We start from the raw sequence: 26,458 nt of genomic DNA on the forward strand, positions 1-26,458 counted from the left end.
AAGCCTGCTCCTCCCTCTCCCACTCCCCCTGCTTGTGTTCCCTCTCTTGCTGTGTCTTTCTCTGTCAAATAAATAAATAAAATCTTGAAAAAAAAAATCTTACACTTGTTTACACTGCTTTTCCTGGTACCTCCCCACAACTAGCCTCCCCTCCCTTTCTTCCTTTTCTATTTAGCTGAAGACGTTATCTAAGCTAGAGGCACCTCTGAGAGTTATTCATTTTTCCCTGGATATCTCCCATGTATACATGAGGATATATGTCAATAAACGTCTGGGTTTATTCTCTTGTTAATCTATTTTTTATTACAAGGGTCTCAGCCAAGAACTCAGAAAGGTAAAGGTAGAATTGCTTTACCTCTTGTACAGTACTGTGTACAATGTACCATGAGACACAAAGAGGTCTTTCAACACCACCAGCTGCAGCATCTTTCTCTAAACTTCGTATTTCAAATTATAGGTTTTCTCGTATAGGAATTTAAAAATTCACTTGAGCCCAGAGCTTTTTTTTAAGTAATAGTAATGAAAATTTGTTAGTATTATATGACCAGTATCACTTTATGAAAATGTAATGTATAAAAAGCCAATTTGAAATTATGCACTTTTGTTTCAGAAAACACACCACTATTCTATAAAAATAGCTACTTATAGAGTGAACGCTGTGTAGCAAGGCACTGTGTGCTATGAGGGGCCATTCCTCAAAACAACCTCATCGGGTAATACTCTTAGTAACACCATTTCACACATGTGAAAGGTAAGGTGAAGATGTGTATCACTTATCCCCAGTTGTGCAGTTAGTAGCAAAGCTGAGATTAGAACCCAGGCAGCTTGGCTGTGGAATGAGTCTCTTTAACAATGCATTTTCCCCTCCCTGCCCACTCCCAACCACAGCATTTCAAAACATAGTAAAAACGATTTACACTATAGGAGGAAATTGTTTAAAGAGCAGAAAAACGGGGGCGCCTGGGTGGCTCAGTCGTTAAGCGTCTGCCTTTGGCTCGGTTCATGGTCCCAGGGTCCTGGGATCAAGCCTCGCATCGGGTCCTGGGATCGAGCCCCGCATCCCCGCATTGGGCTCCCTGCTTGGCGGGAGGCCTGCTTCTTCCTCTCCCACTCCCCCTGCTTCTATTCCCTCTCTCGCTGTGTCTCTCTCTGTCAAATAAATAAAATCTTTAAAAAAAAAAAAAGAGCAGAAAAACGGCACACCAAGAATTAGACAAATAGACAAGAAAATGCATTGTTTTGACTAAAATTAGCCAATCACATTACTTCTCTTACACAGACATGTTTTCTGGTGCATGTTAAGCTTTCATGATTATGTCTACCTATGGTATTTCTTCCATATCTTGGTGACCTTTGGTCTTACCATAAATTTAGATATTCAATTAACCAGTACATTTTCTAGTACACTATAAAGACTGAATTATTAATGTTTTCCTTTCCTATCTGTTGCTACCTCATTTGCTTTCCCTCTATATAGAAGGGGGGCTGGGGGTAAGTGGGGGATGGGAGAGACAAGGACATGAGAGTCAATAAAATTTTACTGCTCCTCAGCAAACTTCAGTTCCAGACCCAGAGGGTACTTAACTCATAGAAATTATTTATATGCTAAATTCTAAAACAAGACATACCAGCTAATGAAAAACAACATTGGGGTGCCTAGGTGGCTCAGTAGGTTAAGCGTCTGCCTTCAGCTCTGGTCATGATCCTGGGGTCTTGGGATCAAGCCCCACATCAGGCTCTCTGCTTAGCGGGGAGCCTGTTTTTTTCCTCTCCCTCTGCCACACCTCCTGCTTGTGCTCTCTCTCTCTCTCTCTGTCAAATAAATAGATAACATCTTTAAGAAAAGAAAAAGAAAAACAACATTAATGGAGCTTATTTTATTTTTTAAACTTTTTTATAAGATTATATTTACTAGAGAGAGAGCGAGAGAGCATAAGCAGGGGGAGCAGCAGAGGGAGAAGAAGAAGCAGACTCCCCTTTGAGCCGGGAGCTCGATATGGGGCTCCATCCCAGAACCCTGGGATCATGACCTGAGCCAAAGGCAGATGCTTAACCCACTGAGCCACCCAGGCACTCCATGGAGCTTATTTTGTATCATTAAGAAACTTAGACTGATTCATTTATTAAAAGACAATTTATTGAACATCTATAGTGTAGCACAAGTTTAGATGGGGAAAAAAGTACACCAAGGTTGGGGGAATGTTTTTGCTCTTCTGGACACTCACATTCTAGCAGGAAGAACAAACAACAATAAGTAAAGACAATAAATAAAGTAGATGGTATGTTAGGAGATGAAAAATGCTACAGAACAAAAGGAAAATGAAAGCAGTGGTGGGGGAGTAAGGTGATGATATGGGAAATAAGAGCAGAAGAAAAATTATTAAATTTCCTTACTATTTACAGCCCATTGACAAGTCCTTGAAACAGGCAGAGTGACATTTCTCTAGGGACTCAACTGCCTGGATGTTGACACTTTGCTAAGGGCAAAAGGCAATCTTAGCCAGACCCCCAGGATCCTGTAAGTCTACTTTAACATATAAAAATTCCTTTGGAAATTCCCTTTATCCCTACCTTCCAAGATACATGTTGGCAGTCATCCCCAATCATATGACCCACCAATATACATCTGAAGGGTCTCATGACTAAGATTTTGTTAGACAGTAATAAGTGACTTTTTCCCAACAACAGGTAGCCCCCTCAAGGTCCTAGAAACCTTGTTTCCAAAATTCCTTAGAGACTTATGCTATCCCTAACCCCCTCCCAACTTGAAAGTATATAATGGGCCACTCCTCATAACCCCAGTGCAGCTCTTTCTGCACACGGGTCCTGTCCCCCTGTCCTTCCACCTTTTTGTAGCAAAGACATCTCAAGAATTCTTTCTTGGCCGTCAGCTCTGGACCTCACCAACATTCCAAAACTACATCATTTGGTGACCACGGGGGGACTCCTCTCACTCTAGAGAGCTTTCTTTCTGTTCTCACCTCCACTTAATAAACTATCACTTCACCCTTTGGTGTCCATGAGCTTCATTCTTTTACTCTACGAGCCAAGGACGCTGCAAGCCTGGAACGGTGACAGAGCAAGGTTGCAGTACAAAATGAGATGTTCAAGTAGTCTCAATAAGAAAGGGAGGGTTATGCTGCTAAAAAAAAAGAAAGGAAGGAAGGAAAGAAGGAAGGAAGGAAGGAAGGAAGGAAGGAAGGAAGGAAGGAAGGAAGGAAGGAAGGAAGGAAAGAAGGAAGGAAGAAAGGAAGGAAAAAAGAAAGTGAGGTTTAAGCAAAGACTTGGCATGAGTAAGTTGGACATGTAGAAAGACTGTTCCAGGCAGAATTTGAAGGCAGAAACCTGACCTGTTTAGAGAACAATAAGAAGGCCAGTAAGTCTGGCATGGATTGAACCAGAGGGAAAATCCAAGAGTGCTTACAGAGCAGGGACATTGGGGCAGATCACCCTAGGCCTTTACTGGCCATCGTAAAGACTTTATATTCTGGGTGAGATTAGAAGCCACTGAGGGTTTGGAGCTTTAGTCGTACATAATATGACTTAATTTGTAAAAGATCACTCTTTCATCTGTGTTGACAATAGGCTGAAGGGGGTTAGCATAGAAGCAAGAAGACCTGATAGCAATCTGTTGGTAATTTAGAGATGGTGGTGTTCACCAGGGTATAACAGTTGAGACGGTGAGAATAGTGAAATTATTTTCTGTTTTTAGGAGATAGCCCTCAAGATTTACTGATGTTTTAGATTTGCCCTTCAATGACATGGTGACAAATACTCTCTCCTTGACCAAACTCTAGCCAGGTTCTTCTGAGCCCTCTTCTTGACTAGGCCTTAATCCTGGCCTATAAAGAATTGAACAAACACTAACACATTTTGATGGCTCAAGGCTGTATCCCTAGGATGACTCCTCATTCTTGCTGTGTCCTCCGAGTACATGGGTGGAGAGACAGAGGAAGCAAGTTCTCTGTTGTCTCTTCTTATAAGGATATTAATGCCATAATGAGGGTCACACCTTCCTAACCTCGCCTAAACCTAATTACCATCCAATGACTCCTATCTCCAAATACCATCACACTGGGGGTTAGCGCTTCAACAAATAAATTTTAGGGGGACACAGTTCAATCTATAGCACACAAAATCTGAAAGGTGAGGATGAGGAGACAGTTATCACATCCACTGTTGTGTCGTCACCTTGGATCTGCTCTAGAATTTATCTATTTTATGCTAAAATGTATTCATATTCATTTCATGCCATGGTTTTGATTGATATACATGCAATAATTATCATACCTTTTCCAGAAATTATTGTGTCTCTATGCAATAATGTGTTTTACGGAATAATGAAGGCTCTATACGTGTTATTTGTATAAGGCATAAAAACTTGACAGTATAAAATGAAGCTATCCAGTAATAATTTTATTATAAGTCTGAAACTGTTGCAAATGCCTAAGGGTTAATGACCACTAGTGAGGACACAGAAAAGTAATAAGCTTCACAAATAAGACAGAAGTAAATATTATTTGCCATTTATTACTGAGACCAGCCACTTAACAAACTGACCTTATTCAGCTAAGCTTTCAACAACACAGTTTTTTGGTTTCTAATTCTGGTGATATTAAGTACTCTCTCGGCAGAAGCACAAACTCAAAAGCAATTTAAAAAACAATAATGCATATACAAAAAGTGTCAACAGGGCTCTTCAGAGAGGTGAAGAATGGTAGTTTCTGAATATATGCTTCCTCACTTGGATCATTAAGCCCTATTAAGCAATTTGGATTCAATGCAAACTTCCTTAGAAATTCTGTATATATATAAAATGTTGACCACACTATATGTCCACAACAAATGCTCAGTAAAAACTGCAACACTGATTAATAGCCTCCATAAAATAATTTATTATTCAGGCAATGTTAAATCCAGGTTTCATCCTTGTGAATATCAGTTGGACTCCATATTAATAACATGGGATCATACACTCACAAAACTGACTTTCTAGAAAGATAAAAATGAAGTAATGTTGACTGAAAACTTACTTTAGCTATCCATTTCGTTAGTAACTTGCTCACATACAATGTGAATTAAGCTACAGTGGTCCTGTTACAACCAAAAATACTTTAATCAGAAACATAAAAGTGGGGGCGCCTGGGTGGCTCAGTCAGTTAAACCATCGACTCTTGATTTCGGCTCAGGTCACGATCCCAGGGTTGTAAGATCAAGCCCGTGGTCGTGCTCAATGCTGGGCATGGAACCTGCTTAAGATTCTCTCTCTCTCTCTCTCTGCCCCTCCCTCCACCTCCCTCTCTAAAAAATAATAGATAAATGAAGTGCAGAACGGAACACATGGACGCTGCTTAAAAACCTACTTTAAAAAAATATAAAAATAAAAGTGGCCCAGTGCTTAAACAGATTATGGACTGGCTAAAAGCTGAGATCATCCCATTTCTACACTAATCCTTAGGTGTTTTGCATATGTATGAAGATAAGATTGCCCCTATCCCTCATCAATGTAAAACTATTGATAGGAATAAGACCTGGTAATAGAAATTTTAAAAATTAAAATCTATTTATTTATATAGCACATGATGCTTTTCAGAGCTATTTTGCACATTATCATATTTGAGCTTCCCCCAAATCTTGTGACATTAGTAGCCCCAATTATATTTTAAGAGGAAACTAAGATAATAATAAGTTGTATTGTGGAGGTAGACACACATCAAAACAGTTGCAAAATATTTTTAAAACAAAACATGACCTGATTAATTCATGTTTGAAAAATGACAACCTACAGTGTTCACATAGTTTTGAATGAGTGAATAAATAATGAATGAAGTCCCATGCTTAGAGATTTTGAAGTTGCTCAAAGCAAGAATTAAGCTATATAGCACATTATTATTGCTTCAGCTATACTAAATTAAAAACTGAACTGAATAAAAAGAAAAAAGTTTGGTATTCTCCTTGTACGGTCCCTGAGGATTGGAATTATAATATATACTAATATAAATAAGGACCCATGATCAGCGTTGGTGCCAGGCACAAACTGGGTGGATGTAAGGAGCCCAGTTAATGCCCCATCCAAGATCTGCTCTATTTAACCTACCTCGGACACTTGCTTTGCTCTCCAACCTTTATCCAAAAAACTCAGTTGCTGCCATATCCACCAGAAAACAGCAGATGGCACACTCAAACATAGTAATTGAGGAACTCTAATAAAAGTCACCATTTACAAAGGTGTTAACGTAGTTAACAGGCAGCAATAAAGAGTGATATAGCATCTCAGTGCAAGCTACAAGGAGGATCCATTACTGCCCTTAGGATGAGAGGGCAAGGCAAAGAAGCAGTGTTGAAACCTACAGACAGTAACTGTATGGAGAGGGTCATCTGACACATGACCTTTAGTAGAGGGATACGCGATGATGAACTGCACAGAAGGGAGCTGAGGGAGCAAATACTATAACCTCACTCTTTTCCCTGCCTCTGATCTCCTGTCAGTGCTTCCACTGGCTGATCTCAGTCAGAAGCCAGAGGGAAAGAATGTTCATGAATGTGTCCCAGGCCACAGTGGAAAGGAGAGGGGAGAGAGCATGGATCTTTAGGAGCAAGTGGGAAATATCATATACATTGAAGAAAAAGAAATCCCACAATTTACACTTACAATCCTGCCAAAACTTAACAACTCTTTTTTCTTTTTCTTTTTTTAAAGATTTTATTTATTTGAGAGAGAGAGCGTGAGCTAGTACAAGCAGGGGGAGCGGCAGGCAGAGGGAGAGGGAGAAGCAGGCTCCCCCGCTGAGCAGGGAGCCCAACGCGGGGTTCCATCCCAGGACCCCGGGATCATGACCTGAGCTGAAGGCAGACGCTTAACCGACTGAGCCATCCAGGTGCCCCAACAACTTTTCAGTTAGAGACTCAACCCATTTAATTTTTATGTAAGGTATGACAAAAATGCAGGTAAACTGCATACAGTAAATATTTATAGAATAATTATATTGAATGGCGAATTAAATCCAAAGAGTTGATTAAACAAATAGGCTATATAGAAGTGTTGGGAGGGACGGTGGGGGGCAGAGAGAGAGAGAACAAGAACCTAGGTTTTTATTCAGCCACCATGATTCCAGTAAAGGAAAATGTAACCTAGCAACAGAAGCTTTACACAATGGTTTGCTCATAAATTGTTGAAAATGGTAGTTAGTGATATCAGAAAGCATAATTAAATGAAGAGAAGTTACCAAAAGGGCTGAATGGGGACACAGAGAGTAAATATCTAGGTAGATGGGTAAGAAAATGGTTCTTTAAATTCAAATTCCGATACAAAATACCTTTCTGCACATTTTCTTAAATAAATATGCATACAAAATAAAAGCTGTTTAGAAGGAAACAAAACTCATTTCTGCTGGAAAAGCATGTGCCTAAAATAGATCTTTTTCAGTATAAATTTGAAATAAGTAATTATGATCTCAACCTTTCAGGAAAACATATATCTTGAAGCTTCTGACCCTGTTATAGTTTCCAATAATGAAAAAAAAAACCCCAGCTGATATTTAGATCAATTTTGACATTTCTTCTTGATATTTGGTAACATATATATAAAACTATCAGCTAATCACATCATACAGATAATAAATTAATATCAATGTCAGAGTTAGGATGATTTATCTTTATTACTACTGATTTCATTCATTCACACACACATTCTGAGTTCAAGAGAATGTGTTAATTGGTATATTTACTTTATTTTCTTATTTTCTCTCTTCTTGATGCTCTGGCATCTAGGGCCTCTCTGACTACAGAGAAACTGGCCCTCCCAGGACTAGCCAATTCTCGGAGATAACAAATGACTCACCTTTCATATGTAAACTAGGCAATCTACTGCTCCTGCTGTAAACTACCTCCTCTCTCTGGCTCTTCCACCCCAAAAGACAGTGTTCCTCCACACTAATCTCCCCAGGGCCAAATACAGGCAGTTGGGGATAACCTTTATGCCCTAGAGCCCTCTAAAATTATTCAAACTAGTCCATTCTAACTCTGCTTACCCTCCCTTGCCTTGCCTTTCCCATAGAAACCACAATAAAGACTCTGCCCATGCTTTCCCCTTGGTCCTGCTGCCTTCTGGTGTTTCTCTATGGGATCCTGCATGCTGTGGTGTGCCCCCTCCTCTTAGAAATTGTAATAAACTACTTTATCAATGGCAATCATCTCTGATTTGTTGGCCTCACCATACTGGAAAAATAAGAAAATGAACATGTTAAAACAGTTGGTTCTAGCCATTATTGTCTATGCTAACTCTTGAAGGAACTGTGCAATAAGTATTTTGGAGATTTATAATTGACTCCAAGCTCATCTGCTGGCTGTGTGACACTGGGCAATGTAATAGAACTTCTATGAATCTTGGTTTCTCCTTTGTTAAATGGGGATATTCCCTACTAGGGCAATGAGCCCTCGATGTTTTTCTTGGCTTTTGTAAAATATAATACTTTAAGTTTTTACTAAATTATAGCCATGGTTTTATCTTCCCATGGGAAATACAGATTACCTACCTTTTCTGTTATCTGTCAAAAATCTATGTTGTTCATAGTTGCAATTGTACTTACTTGACACCAGCCAAATCAGTTCTGACAGTTACTTACTATTCGATAGTAAAACCCCCACAAGAGGGCAGCAGAGGCAACACAATGATAGGCAGGTAGCGCACAACCGCCTGAGGAAGGAGCAAGGGAGGGCTTCCCCTTTCTGAGTGCCTTCCTGGGAGGCGCGACACAGGGCTGACCGTCTAGGCTCAGCCTGCGCTGCTTTGTGTGTGCTGGCCCCTCCCAGGAGTCACTTTGTCATCAAAGTTCCAGGGAACATGATGAGCCACAGGCAGTTCCTGGCTGTTCCCAGAGAACCTGGGTCAGCTTTTGGAATTCATTTTGTGAAGAAGCTCAGGTTTTCTCTACAATTCATCCTGGTATTCAACAAATAGTAAATGTTAATATTATTCTTAATTCCTTATCAGCATACGGCACATTTATGTGCACATAACCAGTCTATTCCTGAGAAACAAAACATTTCTAAAAAGTATTAAATCAAATATTACTCACAATCCATGCTTGCAACCTTATTTACCTTTACCCATCTACTAAAATAATAAATCCTTCATCTTGAAAATATTTTTAAGTAGATCATTGGTAGTAATAAAATAATTTGGACCACTCTATATTTAAAAAAAACAATTCTCACATAGTACAATATGTCCCTTTTGAAGTTTTCACTGCATTTGAGGGAGAAAGAACCAACACACTGAAAGCCAACTGAACTAAATAAGTTCCAAAATTTTGTATCAGTTCTAAAGGTTGGGAAGGGCTGTGTAAGCTCCCCTTAGGCTGTGTACCCTCAACACAGGTATGTGTTACAGGCAGGCAAATGCACATTCTAATTAGGAATTTAGAGGAGAAAAGATTAAATTATTTTAGCAGTAATCAAGAAATACTTTACAAAAGCATTTTTAAAATATTTTTAAAAATTTAATAATAATTACAAATTATATATATAATTATAAATTTCAGCATCATTTTACTTTTTAAAATGTGGTATAATTTGCAGCCTGAGTAAATCGGTCATTTATTCATTTACTGACTTTACGCAAGCATTCTCTCATTTACAACAAGTATAGAAGTCCCTTTCCCTCGGTCAACAATATGGTGTACTATTTCCAGAACTTGCCCAACTCTGCTAATATTTGGTCCTACAAAAAATTGTTGGGGTAAAGGCAGCTGCCCAGCCTGCATTCGTGTTTTTTACTTGTTGGGAAACAGTTTAAGAAGGCTCTGGTAAAATATTTGTCTATTTTTAAAGAATTCTTTATACATCATGATCTGATATTTCAGCACAGAGATTTTCAAATGCTTTTCCAAATATATGGAAAAATATGGACTTTTTTTGTCATGACAATTTTTTTTTTTAATTTAATCAGGGCCCTGCGGTGTTAAGAGATTAGCCACTGTCATATCCAAAATGATGCATTTATTCAGGGCAAAAGTTAATTTTCCTAGTCTTCCTCAGAAGAAATTGCCTCAGGGATGCCAGAAAGACTTGAGGTAATATCAATTTAAAATACTTTTACTGGGACGCTTGGGTGGCTCAGTCAGTTAAATGTCCGACTGTTGGTTTTGGTTCAGGTCATGATCTCAGGGTTCTGAGATGGAGCCCTGCATTGGGCTCTGGGCTCAGCGTGGAGTCCACTTGTCCCTCTCCCTCTGCTCCTCCCTCCATGTTCTCTCTCTCTCACTCTCTCAAATAAATAAATAAATAAAATCTTAAAACACTTCTACTGCAACTTGATTCCTTGGGCCAGAGGAAAGCCCTTACTGTGGTTGATGGTACAAGCAGATCTTCATGTACTGTTTCCAGGCATCACCACCAGACTCCCTGTCACCACCAGTGTGCTTTTCTCCTCCAAGTGCACCTCCCCTCTCAGTCCCAAAGTATAAAACTTAGAAAAGTTGATCTGCTCTCTTTGGGGTAGGGGTGGGACCCGGAGCCTCGCCCACTGAGCCTCTCTCCATCCCCCTCTAAGGTATCACTATGTCACATTAAATTTCCTTGAACTGCAGTTTGAATATTGGTCACCAAGGGTATGATAGACTTGCAATAAAAGTGGCTACCCAGTGGAGCTTTATTGTGTATGAAACTTGGATTTCATGATAATCTTCCTAATTTCCCTCTTCATGGTAGGAAAAAGTGTTACCTGGTTGCTCTCTTCTTGTCCCCGATGCACCGAAGAATTGGAGACCCGAGACCAGAATGGGGAGACAGAGCTTACTCCTTATACTTAATCTACTGATAAGTATAGTTCACTTGATTCAAGAGTGAGAGTGGGCCACTGCCAGAGTTAGAGCGGCAATGGCCCCAGAAGCTCTAGCTGCATCCTTTTAAGCCTGCTTTGTGTACATGTAAATTTAGCTTTGATTGACATTTTTGTTTGACAGCTGGTGGTTACTTAACATTTTGGCCTCTACACATGCACCTACCCATGATGCCTTTGGTTATAATTATATTTATTCACGTATTGCATATTTATGGACTTACAATGAGTTTTGTTGTGATCTTGAAGGTACTTAAGGGCAAGTTGAGACCCTTGTGTGCATGGCTCTCAGACGTCCCCTTGTGGCTTTTGAGCCAGCTCTGTGGCTAAGCCTTTTCTGTTCTGTTAGACCTTAGAGGTTGCTCTGAAGGTGTCACTGTTAACCCTTGGGGGTGGCTCCCAGGGGTGGCCAGCCCCTGCTTTAATTCCTCCTTGCTCGTGTCTAACTAACTGCCTAACAAAGTATAAGAAATTCTAGTTGCTTATCATAAGGAAGATAGTTTTTCAAATGATATAGGGATTCCTACCTCTGTCCCTCATTCTCTTTGCTGAAACAACAGGTTGGAGAACTACCAAAAGCCTAGGTAACAGTTAGGTATAAGATAAGCAAAAATTCTTCTAAAGTCACTCAGATTCAGATTTTCTGCCCTTGTTATCTTCTCTCAAGTTTATAGACATTAGATGACCTTTTAATTTTTTTATTTTTTAAGATTTTATTTATTTATTTGAGCGATACAGAGATAGTGAGAGAGAGAGAGAGAGAGAGAGAGAGAGCAAGCATGAGCGGGGAGGAGAGGGAGAAGCAGGCTCCCTACTGAGCAGGGAACCAGATGTGGGACTCGATCCCGTGACCCTGGGATCATGACCTGAGCTGAAGGCACATGCTTAACTGAGTGTACCACCCAGGCGCCCAAGATGACCTTTTTAGGTGAATTTATATATGATCCATTTTTCCAAATATCTGCTGGAGATTGACATTCTGAAGTGTTCACAGTATTGCTGCCATGAAGGAATATATTTTCTGTGATGCATAATAGGTTCCATTTGTCCTAAGCAAATATCTGCCAATGTCCAAGTCAATGGATTTTGTAGCTGAATGTTACAAACTACAACATCTCTCATAATAAATTACTGAAAACATATGTTCATTTATAGCATGGCTTTAGCTAAACTGAATACGAATGATTTAGGAATACGTATACGAAACACAAAACGAGTTTTTCATATTCTCCTGGTTAGACCAGGAAACTATTTACCTACTCACTAAAATCTGTAACTCCCAAATCATTACTTTTGATACTTTCTTGGTCATTGGTGGATCTGTGCAGAGCAGTGAAAAATTTGAGCTGCCCGATGCGCATGTTCCCAGCTGAGGTCAAACAAGGTGAAGCTCTGCCTTCTTGTCTCAGCTCTCAAACTGTAAACAAGTGTCCTTTTTATGGTATATTTAGTGCCAGTTTTTTGCATTTTGGGGCTTTTTGTCAGTGATTTCACTGTTTAAAATGCCTCTGAGCATAGTCCTGAAGTGTTATATGGTGTTTCTAAGCACAGGAAAATCGTGATGTGTCTCACAGAGAAAATGTGTGTTAGATAAGCATCACTCAGGTATGAGTTATAGTGCTGTTAACTCTGAGTTCAATGTTAATGAATCAACAAAATATATTAATTTAGGTATCTTTAAACAGAAACACACACACAAAACAAGATTATATATTGATCAGTTTTAGAAATGTTGTGACCAGAGTGTGATCTCATTCCATATGTCTCCGGGAGCAGCGTTCACTAATTCAGTTCACTAATTCAGTACAACTTTATAGTACGTAACTACCATGAATAATGAGCCTGGGCCATACTCTCAGCTGGCCCTAACCCCTCGTTCTCACCTCTGGCCGGAGAGTGGAATCACAAGTGGAACTGAAAGGGAAAATAACTGATCCTAATAACTGATCCTAAGTTCCAATCGTGGAGATTTGGATGCAATGGATTTGGATGCAATGGATAGTTGTATACATCTTTCCATGTGAGTCTAATACACAGCTAGCTGGGCTTGAGAACGATTTTTGTAGCTCACTGTCAGCTTTGGAACTTCCCACTGGGGGCGCTCACCAAGGGCAATGTGTGTGCTCTCTTACAGAGAGCAGCCTGAAAACACCTTTTTCCAGCCCTCCTTGGTTCATCCTTGTACTTTCATATTCAAATAAAACGCTTTAAGCTCCTATGACAAACAATGGTTTAAGCTCCTTTACTGTTAAATATCATAATTGTTTAATGTTTGAGTAGATATAACTTTATTTTAGGGGAGGAGGACACAGCCCAGTTCTGGCCAATGAGATAGATGAGAATTCTGCTGGGGGACTCCTGGAATCTTTTCTTCCTTCACTGTTCAGAGGAAGCAAATGGGAGAAAGCCACCTCCACAACATGTTTTTTCTCTCTCTTTTTATTTTTATTTGCATTTATTCTGCAGAATTTACTCCCAGGCCATAAGTTTTTGTTTCTTCAGTTTCTTCTGGGATATCTTTTTCTTCTGTGCAACCTCTTCTTCTGGTTTAGGAACAATCTGCTCTTTTTCAGTAAGGATCATCTCAATGTGGCAGGGAGAGCTCACGTATCGGTTAATCCGACCATGAGCCCTGTACGTTCTACGCCGCATCTTGGGGGCTTTATTCACCTGGATGTGCTCAATGACCAGAGAATCAACATCTAAACCCTTAAGTTCAGCATGACTCTCTGCATTTTTAAGCATGTGCAGTAAAAATTCAGCACTCTTCTTGGGCCACCGACCCTGTGTCCAGCCCCACTGTTTGGCCTGGGCACACCTACCAGCTCCACCATTGTAGCGACGGAATGGCACACACGGCTTCTGTAAAGTGACGTCTTTCAGATACTTGGTGGCTTTTCGGATATGCATACCCTTGATGGCCTGGGCAGTTTCACGTGTGTTCTTAAAGTGAACACGAAGATTTGAATCCTTGATTTACATGATTTCGTAGGGTTTTCTGGGTCAAGCGAATAGCGAACCATTTTCAGAGGTCACCTCAGGCCGCTTAGGGGAAGAGCTCCACAACATGTTTTAACTGAGGTTGTAGGTAGAAATAATGGTTGTTGCTGTTGTAGCCATTTTGCAACCATGAGAGAAAAGCCAAGAAAATTACAGGACACCTCCTAGAGTTCTGACACAATGAACGCACTGACTCTTCTTGTTATGGGAGAAAAAGCAATCCCTCTGGCTGGGCCACATTTACTCAGGCATTCTTCATCTTGCGGCTGAAAGCATGCCTACTGAGATGACCCTTCCCATCCTGCATTGTAAGTCTGGTGCTATTCCTAAGATATCTGAGGATTCCTAGAGGGCTTATGCTCTCATTGTCACCCTTGGATGGAATTCTCGATCCACATTCCCTGTCTCACTTCCAACAGCGACACTTTCTTTCTACGCAGCTCTGCTCCACCACATGGGGCCACCAGCTCTCCTTTATTAACCAAAGCACCACCACACAAAGCTGTTATATGTGGCGGACTTTTAAGAATGATCTGGGACCAAGAAAGGTCAGTACAGCAAGTGCAACACAGGAATGAACTTCTTGGGCACCTGAGTGGCTCAGTTGTTAAGCGTCTGCCTTCGGCTCAGGTCGTGATCCCAGCATCCTGGGATGGAGGCCTGTATGGGGCTCCCTGCTCGGCAGGAAGCCTGCTTCTCCCTTTCCCACTCCCCCAGCTTGCGTTCCCTCTCTCGCTGTGTCTCTCTGTCAAATAAATAAATAAGGTCTTTAAAAAGAAAAAAAAATATGAACCTGTTATTCAATATTAGGCATTGCTGCCCAAATGTCCTTGCCATCCCTGCTGTAGGGAAATCTTCCCCAGGCTCTTTCTCCCCTTGGCATGTCAACATGATCTCCAACGGAGATCTCTTCCTTGGCGATCTCTTCCTCACAGTTGAGACCATCTCAGTTCACTCTCTGTTGAAGGGATGTTGAATGCGCACATGCATATACCCATATTTACACCATAAAATACTGGTAGGAAATACACTTAAAATATTAATAATGCCTATCTCTGGGTGATAGGATTACAAGTAATTAATATAATCTTCTTCAGTATTTGTGTTATTTCCGCCCCCCCACCCAAATTTTCTATGGTGAACATGAACTGTTTCTTAAATAGAACATGACTTTTATTAAAATATTCAATTCAAGGGGAGACTGGGTGGCTCAGTCGGTTAAGCATCTGCCTTCAGTTCAGGTAATGATCTCAGGGTCCCAGGATCGAGTTCTGCATCAGGCTCCATCCTGAGTGGGGAGTCTGCTTCTCCCTCTCCCTCTGCCCCTCTGCCTGCTTGTGCTCTCTCTCTCTCCCTCTCTCTCAAATAAATAAAATCTTTAAAAAATTAAAAAATTAAAAAATTCAATTCAAGAATATATTTTATATCCTACTGCATATCTGGCAATAGGATATGAAATATATTCAGTTTCCATGTGTTAACTTAGTATACTAACAGTTGTCACAAAGCAATACTAGTAACTTGAAATGTTGTACTTTCAAGATCTAAATGCTAAATTCCCCGTCTTTGCCCAGAGTTCACTCTCCGTTCCCCTATACATCTTCCTCTTCTATTCTTATTAATCCCGCTCCTCAAATTCATCACAACCTTTAGCCCTTGGGTGGCTCTCTAGAGCTGTGGTCTCCAAGTACTTTGTTCCTGATTCCTTATCAGTAAAAATATTTGAACATGAACCCTAATAAAAGTATATGTACTTCGAAAATCTTTACACGTACTACTATAATAATGTATCATAAAATACAAAAATTAAATAATAAGGCATCAGATGAAGATGAAATAAGATTGTTCAATGTAATTGATATAACCCAGTGCATTAATAATAAAAGATATTTTGTAATCGATAATGCTTTATTACTTTTTAAAAATCTTAGTTTAACCCTTTGTCATTTAGCAAATCAAAAAGATTGATTCAATTTATCTTAATGCTTGATTTCAGTAACTCATTCTACTTCAAAACATTGTCAGTTATAATATGAGCAGGTGAAATAAAAATATTTAATTAATTGTATTAGGGTGAGTATTAAGTGATTAGAACCCTTCAATCAGAATGAACACAGGCTTAGACATCTACCCCAAGTGTTTACTAGCTGTCAACCATAATTTCAAGGAAAAAACAATGGCATTCTAATCACATTTGACTGTAGTTTGCTCTTAACCATTAATTTTAAAATAAAGTAAAAGAAACATAGCCAATCTATGCCTTTGAGGTTTTAACAAAAACATGCCTAAGTGACTGTTTTTGAAAGTTTAAGCTATAGAGGAAGCATTTGGAAAAGTAGATGTTTGGAAAATTTTTCACTGATTCCTGATTTTTTTGCCAACATTGTTTGTTATATAGAAACACTTTTGCAGGCACATGCTTAAAACCAGAATTTTATAACTGAAATGGTGGAAATAATTAAGAAATGAGTATTAGGATCTAATAAACTTAGCTAAAATTCCTTTTTCTGTTTTGGATTTATGTTTTTGAAATATAAATCTATGATAGTACCTTTCAATAAATTTTTCTGCTAAGTCAGTCTATTAGCTTCTGTTTCTTGAAAAAAGTGATCCTACCTAAAAACTCAGTTACCTGGCTACTTATTATATAGGTTTATATACATAACTAATTTATTTCCACTATAAATTGTGCATTCTTTGAGAGGTAACACCGTCTCTTACTCATTGCTTGTCGTCACTTCTTGGACACCTAAAATGCCAGGGCTGGTGCTAAGTGCTTTACAGTCTAGCCTCTGAACAACCTTATGGCCTGGTACTGGTATCATTCTTGTTTCACAAGTGGGAAACGTTAGATGATTTTCCTAAGACCACACAGCAACTAAGAGGCGGTGCTGAGATGTAGGTCCTGACATCCCGGCGCAGGGTCACCGTGCTTAATCAGAGCACTATACTGCTAGGTTAAGGCCACCTAGCTTTAAATGAAACAGAGTAGTCTCTTTCTTGATACAAGCTGATAACAAATGAAGGAACAGAAAAACAATTTTAGAAGGATTTCCTCATTGAACTAGATTTATTGTAATTTAATTGAGAAGAAAAGCACACTGCCATTACATTGTAGTTCTAGTTTGTCAAAGAAGTGGAGCTATGATTTTTACTGCTTCTCAACTGTAGAAAACTCAGATGAAAGGTTGGATAACAGCAGGAATTTGTTATCTCATATCTTCCTGACTTAACCGTTTAGAGAACAAAATGCTACAGGTGACTTTTTTAAAATTGATGGGGACTGAAATGTTCTTTTGGGTTTAAAAAGAAAAGGCAGATCTAGAGAAAAGGAAAAGACATAGATTGACAAGATTTCCTACCTCAAAGGATAAAGGAAATAGAAACTTAACATTTAGAAAACAAAAAGGAGAATGAAAATGAAAGTTACCAGAGGAAGCTTGACAGAGGAAAACATCTATTCAAACAGAAAGTAGAAAATAAATTAAATCACAATGCAAAATTATAGATAAAGAAAAAAGACACACTTTGAGAGACTGTGGCTTGGCTTCCCCCCGCCCCTTCTCCTTCCTCCAGAAGGGGTCCTATCAAGATTATGGAAGAGTCCTAAAAAAGAGGTTCCTTTCTACTTTCCTTCTGGTGTTCTCACTCACGCTCAGTCTTCATCATTCAATCCTCATCCAGCAAAGTGACTCTTACTAGAGAGTAAATATGAATTGTTATTGATAGATATTATGGAATGCTAATGGTGAGAATTAGAGGAGGGTGTCTATATGGAAAATCAGCTGGTGAAACTATAATGTACATTATTATCTAGGTCTTACATCAGGAACAAGACAAGAGTGCCCACTTTCACCACTCATATTCAACATTCAACTGGAGGTTCTGGCGAGAGCAATCAGGCAAGAAAAAGAAATAAAAGGTATCCGAATTGGACAAAAAGAAGTAAAATTGTCTCTATTTGTAGAAGACATGATTTCATACAGAGAAAATCCTAAGGACTCCATCAAAAACCTGTTAGATCTAATCAACTAATTCAGTTAAGTTGTAGGATATGAAATCAATATACAAAAATCAGTAGCATTTCTATACACTAACAAATTATCTGAAAAAGAAATAAACAATCCCATTTGTGATAGCATCAAACAGAACAAAATACTTAGGAATGGATCTTACTATAGTTCTCATAGCATTTGTTCTCCACTGGAACATTGCCTACTTTCTGGCTATTATTTGGTATCTGTCTTCCCACTCCCATTAGAATGTAAACTCCGTAAAAATAGAAGTTTTGTTCAGTTTTATTAACTATACAAGAGCAGCACTGATCATATCGCAGGTACTTAATAAATATTTTTTAAATGATTGCATGAATGAATGACATAATCCGAACACCAAACATGTAAGCTTCTACTTTTGACCCTCTGTCATCCAAACAGCAATTCTATGATGTTAAGATGATGACATTATTTCCCCATATTTAGCCATCAATTCCTTTGTATCCTCCGGTGTTTGAAGCTCAAGGACAGAAGGATGGATATCAGGGGACGGAATGGTTTTTGGTTGGTTGGTTGGTTTTGTTTTAATGTACTAAATGAAACCTGCCAGCACCTGAAGGGCAGGGGTGGAGGGAATTTCTTGGAATGGTCCTAAAAGGTATCTTCATAGACCCAATAACGAAAATTGATAATTTGAATACTTTTGCAGAAACGTCTAATTTAATCTCTTTTTTAAGATTTATTTTGAGAGAGAGAGAGCATGAGTGAGTGGGGGGATGGGCAGAGGGAGAGGAGAGAGAACCTCAAACCGACTCCCTGCTGAGCACAGAGCGGGACGTGAGGCTTGATCTCACAACCCATGAGATCATGGCCTGAGCTGAAATCAAGAGTGGGACACGTAACCGACTGAGCCACCCAGGTTCCCCTTAATCTCTCTCTTTTTTTTTTTTTTTTGAGGTACAAGGTCAAATCCCAAAATTAAGTAAATACATAGTAGTATTTTATGAAGAAACGGAAAAGAATAATATAAAGCAGGTCTACCTGCAAGACCAAAGTTTTATTTCACTTCAGTAACTTTCACTATGTGTTTGATGTTAGACCAACTGCTAAGGTCAAAGCAAATAAAATTCCCACTGAGGGTAATCATCAAGGACCTACTGGTTAGGACCTACTGTTTGTATTGTACTGGTTAGTGTGTAAATATGCCCTCTCTTCAAGCAGCTTACGATCCTACAGGAAAGAAAAAAGCTTAGCTACACAATATAATTAAAGCATAAAACAGGACGAGATGCTATAAAGAGCTCTACTGAATATTTTGTATGCCTCTGATAAAAACAAGGACTCTGTATTTCTCTTATCCAGTCCAAAGCAGAACCAGGCGTCCCCGTCCTATCTGAACTTCATTGAATGCGCTTTGCTGCGAGATTACTTTTCCTAAATGTATCTTTTTAATGGCTTAACTGACCCCTCCATCCTCCATATAATTCTAGACCATGAGGTTCTCACGGTGAAGCATACACACTACCACCCACAGTTCCCCCTGGCTGCAGAATATGAGTAGCAACCTGAAGGACTCACTTTTATGTGGCTTCTGTACTGAACCAAAGCTGCCATTTTTCAGTGTGGGTGTCTTTTTTTCCCTCATGACATAGACAAATGTTGATGTTTACTACAAGTCGGTACATTAGTTGCTAATTAAGTTCCTCACTGCTTCAGCCAAAACTTCCTGTATTGAATCCAAGAAAAGAATGGCAGCTATATCAAAAATAAGTTGTTGGGGATTTTGTTTTGTTTTATTAAAGGAAAGTTGTATATTAAAGAATATGGGGAACTTACAGGCTGGGAGATGGAAAACCTTCATTCTTGGCTTCCTCTTAAGCTGAGTTGGTGGTTAACGTCCCTCTGCGTCTGTCGCCAGGCCCTGGCCAAAGCCAAATAAATACTACAATTTACGCATCAGGCAGTCAAATAAACGGTTTATCATTAGTCACTCTTTTTCAAACCCACAAGTTCTCAGAGGAAAAAGCTGGTTTGGGGGGACCTACAGGAAGTCGGGTTGATTCTAGAGGGGGTGCAAAGGTCCTTCATCCTGGGGCTCGGGGTTCACACCTCTCTGGAAAGATGTCTTCTTGGCTTTATTTTCTCCAGCTGCTCCCTGCAGTCTTACCATCTTGTCTGCGGACAGGGGGCTGGGGGTGGGGCAGAACCTACCTGAAGTCACCAGCTAAGGGTAACTCCTTCCTGCGGGCGTCAGGGTCTGTGGCAGTTTCTCTTCACTCTGGACCGGGAAGTCCCGGATCACGCGCTTTCAAGCCCTCCACATTTTCGCTGACGGGCGTGATGCAAGACGGCTGTGGGAGAGAAGTCTGATTTTTGAGGCAGGACCCCGCAAAAAAAAAAAAAAAAAAAAGTCGAAACACCTGCAGGAGGGGCATTGTTGATCGCGGCTTTCCGATTTCGCTTTCCTTTTCCGTTTCCCACAGTGCCTGCCCCCGAGGGACTGTCCTTGCCAGAGCCGGCCGAAGGGTGTCTCCTGCTCTGGGAAACGAACACTCCCCGCCCCGGCGGATCACGTCCGCAAAGGCCTGAGGGAGACGGAGAGAATCGAAACAGAAACCCAAGTCCGGCGAACTACAAGAACCGCCCGGCGCAAAGCGGGGCTCAAAGCTCCCACCGCGGTTGGCAGAGGCGGCGTCTTGGTCGCCCGCGGCGGCGAGCGCAGCCGGGAGTCGGAGCGGCGCGCCTGCCCGTCTGTGCGCCCGCCGCCCGCAGCTTCTCGCCGGCGCGCCCGCCACCTAACCACCCGCCCCTGCCCAGGTGCGACCCACCGAGCCCCCGCGCGCCGCCCTGGGGGTCCTGCGGACCACCCGCTCCGCCCGGCCCAGAGCTGCGGACCCTGCGGGCTTCCAAGCCGCCCGCGGGACGCACAGCTCACCTGCTGAGCAGAGAACAGCAAGCTGTCGGTGTGTTAGGGAGAATCCTCTCCCTTGGCTGAGCACGAACGAAAGATGTCGAACGGCTACTCGGCAGACAGGAGTTTCCGCTATCTCATCTCGTGTTTCAGGGCCAGAGTGAAAACGTACATCCAGGTGGAGCCCGTACTGGACTACCTGAACTTTCTGCCCGATGAGGTGAAGGAGCAGATTCAGAGGACGGCCATCAACGCTGGGAACATGCAGGCAGCTGATCAACTTCTGAGCACTTTGGAGAAGGGAGGCTGGCCCCCTGGCTGGACCAGACAATTTCTGGTGGCTCTTCAGAGAGCAGGCAGCGTTTTAGCCGCCCGCTACCTGAACCCGGAGCTCACCGACTTGCCTTCTCCATCCTCTGAGAACGTTCATGATGAGTGTCTCCAGCTACTGAACCTCCTCCAGCCCACGCTGGTGGACAAACTTCTGGTTAGAGATATCTTGGACAAGTGTGTGGAGAAGGAACTGTTGACAAATGAAGACAGAAACCGGGTAGGTGTCAGTTCAGGTGGAGGCAGATTTTGTAACTCGGGGTTGCTCCTTCCTTTGCCCCACTCCAAATGTTCTTTGACATCTCTGCGTAAATTTGGTTCCCTCCTTTCTTGAGCAGAGAATAGTTAGGCACTTAACAACATAATTTTGAGAATTGGAATATAACAAAAGCTCTTTTTCTAATCCTTTCACTAAAATAAGCCAGAAGAGGTGTTACCTCCAAAATAGTAATGTGTACTAATAGATAACATTTATTGAGCACTTACTATAGACACTTAGTATCATTTGCAAAACTTATTATCAGAGCTCATGCTCCCAATAATGCATTAAGATTTTTAAGGTTATTAACATTGTTTTACAGATGAGAAAACTGAGGTAGGTTATGTAACTTGCCCAAGGTGTCCCGGGAAAGCAGTGGCAGACCTAGGGATTTAGGTCCCGGTGGTGTGCAATTTTGCGCCTTACTTTATATAGTTCGATAGAACGAGTATCAGCAAACCATGACCCATGGGCTCAGTCCAGCCTATTAGTGGTTTTTGCAGGCCCAAACACGAAGAATGGTTTTTAGATTTTTTTAAATTTTCAGTGCTCATAAAGTTTTATTGGAACAGAGCCATGCTCATTCATTTACATGATATAACTGCTTTCGCATTTTAAGAGCAGTTGAACAGAGACCATACAACCCACAGAGCTAACGGTATTTATTATCTGGACTTTACAGAAAAAACTGCCAATCTCTGGCCTATATTATACGTACACCATTTGATCTTGGTCCAAATGGAGAAATTACATTACACACACACTTTTTTTTTTCTTTAATCAAAGTTATGACATTCTCTGGGAATTAAAAGTTGCAGATAATTCATTGAAAAAAAACCATGTTGCCAATTGTAGTTTTTCATATTAAAGGAGTAGTGGATTTTTTAGGTGGCATTTTGACAGGGTGAATTTTATAGGGCATTTTATACTTAATGTAATGTTTCATTGTTCATTGTTTTTTAATGAACAAGGATGTACTGTGAAGTATAGAAATGCTGACCTATTTGAACACGACTTATTCAGGGTTGTAAGTAAATAAGAATCTTATTTTGAAAGGCATGTAGGCAAATAAACAAACCCATGAGTAAAAGTCAAAGGCTTTGTCTAACATGCTATGATTCTGACATTTTCTTTCTTTCTTCCTTTTCTTTCTTTCTTTCTTTCTTTACGTCTTTCTTTCTTCCTTTCTTCCTTACTTTTGGATTCACCAGTTGTTTGTATCTTCATTACAAAGTTCTGGACACTGGCCTCACATTAGCCTGTGATGTAACTTGGTCTTTAGTGAGTAAAGTTACTAGACCTTTGTAGACTTGACAGCCATAGGGCTGTCCAAAGACCCAAGCATGCATCTAATTTTGGTGGCTGGTTTTCCCAACAAGTAAATTACTTTACACTGTTGTCTGTAACGTTTATGTAGTTTTGTGTATTGAGAACCAGCTAGAACGCATTATAGTAGTCCAGCTGGATATGACAAATGTGTACATCACTGTGGCAGAATCTTAATTTGGAAGACAGTATGCAGCCTTCAAGCCAGCTGGAGATGGAAGATGGCATTTCCAGCCACAGTAGCTGTTAGGAAGTCCAGAAGCAACAGAGTCCAGTAACACCACAAAGCTGTTTATGTTTGGTGGGTATGATGTCCCGATTGCCAACGAAACAGCACTTTTCCTTATTTACTCTAAATACTTCTGCCTATCAGCATCACTTTTGTCTTGCCTGGATTGAATTTCCGCCAGCTAGATTTTATCCAAGTTCTTGATTCTGGCAAGCTTGGAGGCAGCTAGCAGTAATGCAAGGGATTTGACACAAAGAAGATGTAGAGTAAAGGGGCATTTATGTACTGGGTAGCAGTTAAAGCCAAAGCAACCCAAACTCTCCCTCAAATTCATATTTCAAAAGAGCCTCTGAAAGATGGAGGAGCTATGCATTTGAAGCTTTCTGAGGAGGAATAGTGTCTCTGTGCGATTCTGGAATCATGTCTACACGTCATTTCACATGTGCCATCAAAGCTATTGAAGACAGTGGAAAAATAAGCTGTTGGAAAGAAGCACTAGATTTAGAAGAATCTATATTGATATGGGGGTCATTGATGAATATTTATCTCAAAATAGCAAATCGTACTGGGGGAAAACGTGAGAATTTGGAATGGGAAAACCTGGATTTGAGATCTATGTTTGTTTCTTACTCTATGTGTTACTTTGGGTCAAGTTATTTAAGTTCCTTGATCCTAAATTCACCCATGAAAATGGACATAATGTCTCCTCTCACTCATGGTACTTTAGTGAATACAAATGAGAAATCATGTTTATGAAAAAGATTTTTAATGAATAATAATAATAAAGAGTTGTTTTGATATGATGATGATGATGAATTTTATCATCATTCATTTGGTTACCTTTCCTTGTGAATTTAAAGTTTCAGAAACTTAGGTTAATCAACCACGTTGAAACTGAGATCTTCTTAAAGCCCCTGGATTAAACTGTGATTCCAAGGAAAAACTATGTCTTTCATCTTTAGAAACCTAGCCAGGACTAGGTATAGAACTGATACTTAATAAGTATTAACTGGCTGATTGAATTTATTTCCAAAAGTTGTCTGGGATAAAGGATAAGAACGCATGATGTCATGGATTGCCTTGCCAGGCATTTGGAAATGGATGGATGATGGACATAAGATCTCCAAATCTGCTTTTTTGACAGCCTAAAGTAGTATCTGAATAAGAAGTTAGGGCTTCAAAAAAGTATTTTATTTTAATTATTTTCCTGCTTTCTTTTTTTTTTTAAAGATTTTATTTACTTATTTTGACAGAGAGTGAGACAGCAAGAGAGGGAACGCAAGCAGGGGGAGTGGGAGAGGGAGAAGCAGGCTTCCCACCCAGCAGGGAGCCCGATGCGGGGCTCGATCCCAGGACCCTGGGATCATGACCTGAAGGCAGACACTTAACGACTGAGCCAGCCAAGCGCCCCTTTCCTGTTTTCTAGTAGACATTTTCTACTGGTCTGTCATTTTAGTTTATGATTCTTATGTCCATCCCTGCAACCCCTGCCCTTCATACATCAGAGCCTCCGGAAATTATCCTAGATTTAGTTTTGTGTCCAGTAAGTACCCAAAAAACCATCTTTAATGGATTGACTATTCATTCATTTGGTTTAAATTTATGGAGTGACATCTTGTGGCAGACATCATGCCAGTGGTGAAAAGACTGGATAATAATGCCAATACTGTCTGTGCTTTCATGGAGCTTATGTTGTAGTGTTGATTCATTCTTCTAATAAATAGTTAATGTCTAGCGTATGCAAGGCACTATTATAAATGCTGGGGAGTCAACGATAAATAGAAGAATCATTTTATAGATCATTATAATATAATGATCCCTAATAGAAAGGGGCTGCCCCTGGACTGAACTGCTTTTATTTTAGGACACTTAGTGACCTCTTGGCACATCCATTAACTTAGACAGCCATGAACTCTGGAAAAGAGGTAACCATATAAACATTTCCATAGTTATTTAATATCAGTCTGAACAGCTGAAGAGAGGTTCCTGTTTCAGTCCTGGCCAGTTCAAAGCATTAAACATCCAGAGTCCAGGAAGACCCCATATACCTTTCATTTACATAGGAGAACCAGAGATAGTGTGTTTGGTCCAGCTAGAAACCAAGTCCAGTTGTCCTTACATAAAGATGAGAAGCTGAGTCAGTCTCCCCCAGCTCATTGTATTGTCAGGTAAATTAGTATGTGTAAGAATTTTATTAGCAAGAAAAAGTACTAGTAAGAAATCAGTTATGTCAGTGTGCTGATACATATTCATTTAGAAACACATTAACTTTTTATGGGGAACTAGTTTTTTTTTCTCTCTCTCTCTCTCTCTAAAATTTATTTTTTTAATTTAAATTCAATTAATTAACATATATTATTGGTTTCAGAGGTAGAAGTCAGTGATTCATCAGTCTTATATAACACCCAGTGCTCATTACATCATGTGCCCCCCCAATGGCCATCACCCAGTTACCCCATCCCCTCACACCCTCCCCTCCAGCAACCCTCAGTTTGTTTCCTATGATTAAGAGTCTCTTATGGCTTGTCCCCCTCTCTGATTTCATCTTGTTTTATTTTTTCTTCTCTTCCTATGAGGAACTAGTCTTTAAAAATTCTTTCTTTTTAACATGAGTTTTGCTTCCTGAGTTACTGGGATGAGAGCTGAGCTCTGTTGTGTTAAAAAAAAATCACCATTATATTTAAATAGTTATCTAAGGTTTTTATGAAGGAATGAAAACATTTTTATCAAGCAATTTTGTTGGCAAACCAGTGCTTAATGGAAATATTGCTTTCTCTACTGATTTCGGTTGGAAAGAAAAAACATAGATCAAAGAATTTAGAATGTGAAAGCATGTAATTGTATTACCCACAAATTCATATTTATTTTGTATTCCATAAATTAGTTAACAATGTATCAGAAATATTTTAAACTGCATATTTAGGGAAAATGTTCAGTGAGGGAGGAACATGAGTGAGAATCATTACATGTCCTGTTGAAGTCTCAAGTCTAAATACTCACCTCTCAATTTTTATAATCAAGTTTAATACTGGGATCTAATATCTCTAGTATGTTTTAGGAGAACAGATTAAGTAAAAAAAAATATATATATATATATATGGCTGTTTCAAAGGTACTTTCTAGCACTCAAATTCAGAAGACTTCTTAAAAAATCAGAATCTTGATGAAGTTGCTAAAATTGCACTGGTGTTCTATGTAGTTCCACTGTTCAGATAATAAAAATACTCATAGGAAATAATGACATAATGATCCTCAAATGCCTGAACCCAGTAAGGACAAAGAAAGCTTGACAAGTGTAATTTTACAGTTAAAATCAACTTAACTGATTAATAGTGAATGAAAGTTTAATGCCTATAATATAATTAGGTTTTTAGTGAGAATATTCATTACAGTGTATCACTTATCTTTTTAGAGAAATGCTTTCTGATTACTTCTGTCAGATGGATTTAAAGGTGATTAAAGAGTAAGGTAATTAAAAATAGAAATGATTGAGTTGAAAGAAGGTGCTCAAACCAGTCTTACTAAACGTCTTTAGCAACTAAGTTTTAAGTTAGCAGATAATAATAAA

At 39.8% G+C, this 26,458-nt stretch overlaps 2 protein-coding genes and 1 pseudogene across 4 annotated transcripts in view; 1 reads left to right on the plus strand and 2 right to left on the minus strand.

The window, feature by feature from the left end:
• GCA (grancalcin) overlaps positions 1-20,368 on the minus strand; it is a 50,999-nt gene extending 30,631 nt beyond the window's left edge. Inside the window, exons 1-2 of one of the 2 annotated variants that reach the window (XM_035007899.1) lie at positions 20,047-20,368; positions 19,672-19,756 (exon numbers count right to left, since the gene is read on the minus strand). The gene's annotated coding sequence lies outside the window, so the exon portion shown is untranslated. The other variant, XM_035007900.1, reaches the window with a different exon arrangement.
• Positions 13,264-14,483, minus strand: LOC118012397 (annotated as a pseudogene). The gene has a single exon (XR_004679687.1). The product of XR_004679687.1 is annotated as a 60S ribosomal protein L17-like (transcript).
• A 297-nt stretch (positions 20,369-20,665) lies between the features above and the next one.
• The window catches only part of IFIH1 (interferon induced with helicase C domain 1), a 54,796-nt gene continuing 49,003 nt past the window's right edge, over positions 20,666-26,458 (plus strand). Inside the window, exon 1 of the mRNA XM_035007890.1 lies at positions 20,666-21,296. Coding sequence (XP_034863781.1) covers positions 20,844-21,296 — 453 coding nt within the window. The 5' untranslated portion in view covers positions 20,666-20,843. The remainder of the gene's footprint in view (positions 21,297-26,458) is intronic.

The sequence above is a fragment of the Mirounga leonina genome, unplaced genomic scaffold, assembly GCF_011800145.1.
Source record: "Mirounga leonina isolate KUSES-001 unplaced genomic scaffold, KU_Mleo_1.0 Mir_151, whole genome shotgun sequence".
NCBI classification, from domain to species: domain Eukaryota; kingdom Metazoa; phylum Chordata; class Mammalia; order Carnivora; family Phocidae; genus Mirounga; species Mirounga leonina.